General features: G+C 34.4%; 1 protein-coding gene across 1 annotated transcript; it reads right to left on the reverse strand.

Annotated features, from left to right (window-relative positions):
• Positions 1–646: 646 nt before the first annotated feature.
• LOC111396631 (protein XRI1-like) lies at positions 647–3,810 on the reverse strand. The gene is made up of 9 exons (XM_023023054.1): positions 3,328–3,810; positions 2,571–2,626; positions 2,360–2,479; positions 1,994–2,124; positions 1,798–1,861; positions 1,598–1,697; positions 1,464–1,504; positions 1,314–1,397; positions 647–1,203 (listed from the first exon to the last, which is right to left on the reverse strand). The coding sequence occupies exons 1-9, from the start codon at positions 3,345–3,347 to the stop codon at positions 932–934; spliced, it is 888 nt and encodes a 295-aa protein (XP_022878822.1). The 5' UTR covers positions 3,348–3,810; the 3' UTR covers positions 647–931.
• Positions 3,811–8,424: the final 4,614 nt, after the last annotated feature.

The following is an 8,424-nucleotide window of genomic DNA, read 5'->3' on the forward strand; positions in this document are numbered from 1 at the left end:
TTAATTAGAAAGAGAATATCACCAATAGTTTGTTCTTTCTTGCCGAAAGTATTCCAATTCCAAGAGCTTGGATCTGAAACATATGCCTACTCAGCTGCTTTTTGTTCAATTTTTTCATGAAATCAATTCGCATAGTAGCCTTTTTAATCAATACAAAAGATAATATTGGTTGTAGTTTTCCTAACATATCAAGTCAATAAGTCGAGGCTCCTAGAATGGGAGGAAAGGAGAATGGACAAGGAGGTTCCTTTCAATTTTGATTTGGTATAGATTACAAATTTTGTTTTCCGTTCTACCATTCCTAAGAAAGGAATGAATTGGGTAAGGCTCATAGCAAATGGGAGGACAAGAGAACGGATAAGCAGGCTCCTTTCATTTTTTGATTTGGTATAGATTACGGATTTTGTTTTCCGTCCTACCATTCATAATGAAGGAATGGGGTAAGGGATACCAGCTCCTCCTCTTTCCTCCCGAAGGGGGTTGATGAGGGGGTATAATGCCTTTCCTAACTTTGTGTTTGAGGATGGAATCCTCAAGAAAAGTTGGAGTGACAGTTTCTGCTCATTGGGAGGTCTGAGAAAGGAAGTATCCTGTCATTATAGTAAAGTAGTATACGATCTATACAAGATACAGTCGCTTTTTCAAATTAAAATTAAAATTGGGATATCGATAAAGTAGTTGAGATCATAGTCTTCAACTCTCAACACGGTACAAAATATATAACACGGGATTACAATTGTTCGAGCAAAGAAAATAATGAATACATACAAGCTTTGTACATTTAAATCCAAGGACATTAGAGGATCTCCTAGAGCTCAAGATCCTAAAAGAAAACAAAGTGATTGAACAAGATTGATTTTAAAGTTAGCTTTTGTACTAGGTTTCTTCGCACCTCAAAACGAGTAGTAGTATCTCCAGGGCGCCAATATAGTTACCCTTTGGTTCTCGTAATTGTAATGCTGCCTTTTCCACCTTCAGTACGAATTTTAGTTTTCCCAAGTACAGGCTTCCCAGAAATAGCAGATGTTGGATAAGAAACTGCGCGATCTTCATTGTTTTCCTCGGGTTCTGATGGAGTATGTATCCTCTGGTTTATGTCTTTCAGAGTCACATCTCCGTGCATGCCACATGGTTTAATGAAGGCAAATGGATAGACGACAGACGATGCTAGTTTAGGAGGAGTCTGCATGTATGATTTTCGGCCTGAGAAGTTCAGAAACAAAATTAGACATGTCCTAGTTAAGGCCGAACATGAGTTTTACATATGGCGCTTGATCATCATAATTAACAAGGAGAAAAAGTAAAACGAATACCTTTGAAAACAATGTTTTTGTGAGGGCGAACAGGAAGTTTTTGGACTGCATTAGCTTCGTATTCAGGAGGGGTGTCGAAAAGCTCTGCCGTAGTACATTTAAAATTTTAAAACAGACATATAATTAGAACTAAAGACTACTTTCGCATACCTGTGATATCAATCTGAACATCAGATACCCCTGAGACACAACTACAACACAGAATAAGCTTGTCAGCAAAAAAATTTTTACAAGAAAATGAGTAAATTGAAACAAGAAATAGAAAAAAATAAGAAAAAGTGTACATGTCCTCGGAATTATATTGCATCTCCGAATCCATAAAGCAATCGGCAAGCCATCCTTTGGATGAGGGGTCCAAGCACTCATTACCAGGTGCATACGTATCTTATAGAGAAGTATGAAGAATTTTTTAGTCGCAATCCTCTACATATTTATAGATTAGTCCCTATCGATATCCGAAAAAGGAAAATTTACAAGAACAGACCTGTAAATCCGCCAACCCACTGTGACATTTCAGATGAAGCCACTTCAAGAGACTCTGGTGTTTCCTAATCATAGATATAAAAACATGTCTAATTATTATCTATCTATGTTCAAGTTAGTGCTGATGAACTAACTTTTTTACTCTGGCAAATTCATAATGCTAGACGTGAGAATTTCCAAAAGAAAAGAACACCAACCTTTGACTTTAAAAATGCCTCGTCATTGTAAAGAGGTGTATCCAAAACTTCAGACTCAAACTGTAGCATTCGGCGCCTTTTTACTTGTGAAGGAGGTTCCCCACGTTTCTCCAAGTCTTCCTCTGCAATTTCTGGAGTTCATGCCATTGAAATAACGAGTAATTATATATGAATTCCAAATTACTCGTCCCAGTATATTAGTTATATGTTAATTTTAATCTGTGGTGCATATGTGAAGATGTAGTCTTCGACAAAAGTCATTTTCAAGAGAAGCGCAGACTTGCAAAACATATATTCTCGTTGGCAAATAACCAAAATGGCAGTGAAAAACAGATAGAAATGATATATGTTCAAGTAATAGCCTACCAAAACTAGTCACTTGATACGCCAAATCTCCACAGGCCTTAACAGGGGTAGTTTCATCATCAAACATGTAAGAGAGATCTTCGTTTTCATTTATTCCATTCATTAGGCATTCGGTTATTTCTGCCCAACATATAAAGACAAGTCTAGAATCAATGACCTAGTATGAACAAACAAATTATGAAGGGTAGATTAAAACCGCCATAAGACTCACCTAAGCTTGCATTTTCTTCAAGAGAGTAAGTCTGACTTTGCCAATCCCACATATGACTGTAACAATTTCACACGGAAAATTCGATATGTTAAGCTTAATGTGACTTAAAATTCCAAAGTGAGAAAATGTTGGGAAAGGTGAATTGCACGCGACAGTATTAATGATGCAAAAAAGTCTAAAATCTTGTCTAATGCTACTTACCAAACATGCCAAGGTTGAAATTTGGAAGAAGAATCATTAAGTGGAAATATCAAAACTGAAATCTTTGAGCAGGATACTAGATTAAAGGTATCGGGCGGAGAATTCGACAAAAGGAAATGCAGATCCAACAAAAAAAAAAAAAAAAAAAAAAAATAACACAATCTCAAGAATGGAATAACTCTACTAAAACAGATCAAATCCAGTCATTTAAAATGAAAATTTGGCAGGCATTTTTAGCAATAAATTAAGATCGTAAACAAGAAGGATCTCAATTTATCTCAAGTTGTTCATCAAATTGAAGCAGAATTAAACAAAACCAGTAGCCAAAACACAAAATTTAGCACAGCCCATTTGACTTATCACATTTCATCCATAATCCATCAATTTTTTTTTTTTATAATAAAGATAAAAAAAAAAATAGTCTGCATTTTCCAGCATTTACCCATCAACAAGAATCACAAAGATATAAGGGGGAAAAAAGGAAAAAGACACTCCCCATCAATCAAACTTAATCGCAAAGTCAAAAATCAGTTAAATTTCAAGAAACTGAACTCACCTCTCATTGTTGTAGTTCATTTTCTCTGAGTTTTTACCTAAATCTTAACTAAACAAGATCAAGAAAAAAAAAAGAAAATGACAGTAGTGTATAAACAAAAATCGTAAATATCTATTACAAAGGATTTGTACATTCAAGTATATGCGTACGTATACATTGGAGTGCATAAATAAGTGCAGATATACAAATGAAAAATAATAAAAAGACCAGTGGACAGAACTGCCCTATAAATGCGCAAATCGTGTGCTAGTGGGGTGTCTGCTTGGATTTTTACGGGTTGACTGAATTGAGTATATGTTCCGGGTTATTTCATGTCGGACCTTCAAACCCGGACCATATGGTAAATGGATTCTTGCCTTGTTTTATTCACAGGGAAATTTCCCTTTTTTCTTTTTTGGAATAAATCGATCACTCTAGGAGGGACGAGATCGTAGTGTGAATGTGTGCTCGGTAAGTATTTCTTTTCTGATTTGAAATTTTTGCAAGTATGTAAAAGCAAAAGAGAGAAAAATAAAAATTTGTATTTTGTCCAGTAAATTTCAGATCGCGTTTGGTAGGTAATGGAGATAAGACTGAATTTAAAATGGCAATTAATAAGGTCTTAATTATTCACCTAATTAAATAAGTGGTCAATGCACAATCATCATCATTTGCACAAATCATGTTTTACTCAAAACCATGCAACTTGTTTCATACAAACCTGGTATTTGATTCTAATAGTTTTCTTTGATATTATGCCCCCGTTTAGTAGCAATTTTTAACATTAAAAAAATCAATTTTTGATCATTATTTTACTATTTCAAACGTCACATGTGCAACTTTACAAGATACGTGCCATGCACGACACAAGTATGTAATTGGAAACTTATTCCTTCCGTTAATTTTAATGTAATTCTAATTAATCTTAATAAGCACATTTGCTTTGTTGGCCGAACAGCATAATTGAATAGCAAAATGTTTGTACCTTGTCTTTGTCACTCAAAGAAAAGAACGATAATCGAACTCGAATTCCACAGTCGAAACTTTGAGAGCGTTCATAATAATGGAATCCGGTAAAATGTTTGTACCTTAAATTGATGTCATAAGTACAAAACATAATTTCCAAATTTAGTGGGCAATTACATTTTGCTTTTTGAGTAAAATTGACATGGAACAGACTTGACCAATTAAGGTTAAATTGATAAGAAATTGGCGCAAATAGTTCTAAAATATGGACTTTGTGTGCAAATTATCTCTAACTTTAATTTTTGTGCTGACCTCCTCCACTTACTGATTTTATATGCAAGAAGTCCTTTCCATTGATTTTGATCCACTCTTTCCGTTAAAGTATATCTATTTTAATGAAAAGACCCTTGTACTATTTCACCAATTAACTGTGCAAAATTTCATAATTCTCATATTTCTTTGAGCGGTATCATTTTTTGGCAACGATTACTATTATTTATCCATATAAATTGTTATTACTAAAATTGTTGAATAATGTCATTTAACTATAATATGGTGTTCCATTTATCTCTACAGGTTCTATCTTGTTCAGTTGGGTTCGGTTCTTTATTTATCCATTTTTCTCCATGTGTTTTATCTTGTTTTGCGGCAATACTTTTATTAAATTTGAAGAATCGAAAAGGACTTTTGACAATTGAAACAAATGTCATGAGAGCATTCAAAATCGCAGAAGGTGGATGTCAGACTTTAATTTCAATTGGAATAAATATGAAAATTATGAAATAAAAATTAGAATCACCATCAGTCATATAATGTTGATGTACTTGTCTAGCTCAATTGGTAAGAGTGTAACTTTGTTTGGTAGTTGCAATTGGTTGAGCCTCCTTTATAAAGTTAAGAGTTATTTATTTTTTTTTATTTTTTTTTAAAAAAGGTCAAATAACATAAAATAAATATCTACTAAAGTATACCAATTTCTCTTTTTCTCATTACACGTGTACTAAGTATAGATAAATCATTCTTCATAAAATTAGTTTAAAGATAGTCATCTTGATGTCTTGTTTTGTAGTGCTTTTTATTTATTTATTTATTTTCATAATTTAGTATTCATTCTTTTTAAGCCAAAGTAAAATGAAAATTTGATTATGACTGCTAGGAAATATGGACATAAAGTTTTTTCCATAAATTATTTTTTTAAGTGTATAAATGGATAAATGGTATAAGTAGTTTTTATTAAAATATATGTATTATAACGGAAAGAATGGATGGAAATCATCCAAACAAGACTTCTGCACATAAAATGAATAGATGGGGGGGTTAGTGCCAAGAATAAAAGGTTAGAGATCTTTTACGAAAAAGGATCATATGTTAGGGATCATTTACGTCAATTTCCTTAAATTGAATGCAAGAGTTGAATGGTACCGAATAATATCAACAAAACTTGCGAGCAAAATTAATCAGTTAACAAGTTCAGTCACATATAACATCCCCAGAAATCGCCTCTTAGACGAGTTACCAACTTCAACACAGTTATACCAATCTATTAAGCTTAAAATATTTCAGTGTCTAATCGATTAGTTTAGACCTATAAATAGTAAGCATGGATATTACTCTTATTAGAGCAACATTTTGTATCTTATAATACATATATTTTAACATGATACTCTCCGAACACTCTTTAACATGATATATCTATTTTTATATTTCTAATACTGGAAGGATATTTTGGAAATATTCCTCGAGCAAGTGTTAGAGATGATATATGTTGTATTTATTTATTTTTATTCATAACACTTCTTAGATATGTACTTTTCAACGAGACATGTCTTTTCATACATGACTTTTCTGTTGACCTATAGTTGACTTCTCATTTTGATTATCTCAAACAAATCACATTTATTTATAACAAGTTTATTTAAATGTTGATAGAAAACATGCAAACCAAACTTTGAAAAGGCAAAGGCGACGAACAAATAAAAGAAAAATCAACGCAGTGAAGAAGTCTATAAAAGCATGGCATGCATGTCAAGACAAAGAGCCATATTGAAGACAATTGACTTGGAACTTTTTAATCTCATATGTAAAGCTAATATGTTTCAATAGTTTGGCAATATATCGTAAAAAGGCTCAAGTGTCGACTTTATATGCAAAAAATTATTATTTCACCAAAATACTTGCAAGATATTTTTCAAGATATTCGATCTTATACAATGAAATGACAATTATCTTGAAAAATCATATATAAATATCTCTCAAAGTATTACCTTTATCAAAAGATCGGAGAAAAATTATTTTCTGCCATAGCGAACGTCTGGAAGGTCTGGTGGACGTCCGGTAGAAAAAGGGTAAAAATTTTCAACCATTCTGACTTCTTAAATAACAACGGCTAGTGAACAATCCGGTACGATAGCGGACGTCTGGTATGCCTCGTCCAATAGGACAGTTTTTTTGACGGTTTCACTACTATAAATACATCTTCACTTCCTTAATTGAAATAACATTTTTTTAGCATTAAGTGAGGCTTTTATTAATTTCAACTACTCTTTTAAATCTTTAGAAGATCAAATTATTTACATTTTGAAAAACTCTTGAGTGATCAAAATTATCATAAATCTTTCATCTCAAGTTTTTCAAAGTAACACTTGAGCTATATTCATTGCAATCTATTGAAGTGTTAAGCTTACTTCTCTCTCAATACTCAATTGTGATTATTCCATTTATTAAGAGAGAAGTTTTTCACTTGTAATACCTTATTCTCTTATTTTCAATTGTGGGGCGGTGCTCCTTGATTGTAAGTCACTGAAAGTTTTGTAGAAGGTTGGATTGCAGCATAAGTTAATCACATTTAGTGGAAAGGGTATTGCTCGTGATGGAGAGCTTGATAACGGAGGATGTAGATCATGATTGGATCGAACCTCCATAACATATCGTTTGCATCTTCTTTCCATTTCTCTTGTTATTTTTCAAAGCTATCTNTCATTTCGTGTCCATTTGGTGCAACGACGCTCGTAAGCACTTGAAAATTGAAGGACGAAGGTTCGAATTACATTTTGCCTTTATGATCGACGCATTTGTCCGAACTATAGTGAGTTTGTCTATAGTCCCACCGACTACACTACAATACACTCCGCTTGACAATGAAGAACAACCTAAGGGGAAAGTGTGGTATGCAAATCATAGCACGTGTAGATGTTCAACGTGTCCCGGACGTGTATCATGTCCTAAATATCGTTGCGCTACTTTCGGAGTGAAGCCGGTACCTCTGGACCCAAAACGGCAGCTGGGCGTTTCAAACGTACGGGCTACGTTTCTACTCATTTCGTGTCCATTTGGTGCAATGAAACTCGTAAGCATTTGAAAATTGAAGGACGAAGGTTCGAATTACATTTTGCCTTTACGATCGACGCATTTGTCCGAACTATAGTAAGTTTGTCTATAGTCCCACCGACTACACTACACTACGCTTGACAATGAAGAACAACCTAAGGGGAAAGTGTGGTATGAAAATCGTAGCACGTGGAGTCGTTCAACGTGTCCCGGACATGTATCATGTCCCAAACATCGTTGCGCTACTTTAGAAGTGAAATCGGTACCTCCGGACCCAAAACGGCAGTTGGGCGTTTCAAACGTATGTGCGACGTTTCTACTCATTTCGTGTCCATTTGGTGTAACGACGCTCGTAAGCACTTGAAAATTGAAGGACGAAGGTTCGAATTACATTTTGCCTTTACGATCGACGCATTTGTCCGAACTATAGTAAGTTTGTCTATAGTCCCACCGACTACACTACACTACGCTTGACAATGAAGAACAACCTAAGGGGAAAGTGTGGTATGCAAATCATAGCACGTGTAGATGTTCAACGTGTCCCGGACGTGTATCATGTCCTAAATATCGTTGCGCTACTTTCGGATTGAAACCGGTATCTCTGGACCCAAAACGGCAGCTGGGCGTTTCAAACGTACGGGCTACGTTTCTACTCATTTCGTGTCCATTTGGTGCAATGAAACTCGTAAGCATTTGAAAATTGAAGGACGAAGGTTCCAATTACATTTCGTCATTACGATCGATGCATTTGTCCGAACTATAGTGAGTTTGTCTATAATCCCACCGACTACACTACACTACACTCCGCTTGACAATGAAGAACAA

Source organism: Olea europaea, chromosome 7 (assembly GCF_002742605.1).
Source record: "Olea europaea var. sylvestris chromosome 7, O_europaea_v1, whole genome shotgun sequence".
NCBI lineage: Eukaryota > Viridiplantae > Streptophyta > Magnoliopsida > Lamiales > Oleaceae > Olea > Olea europaea.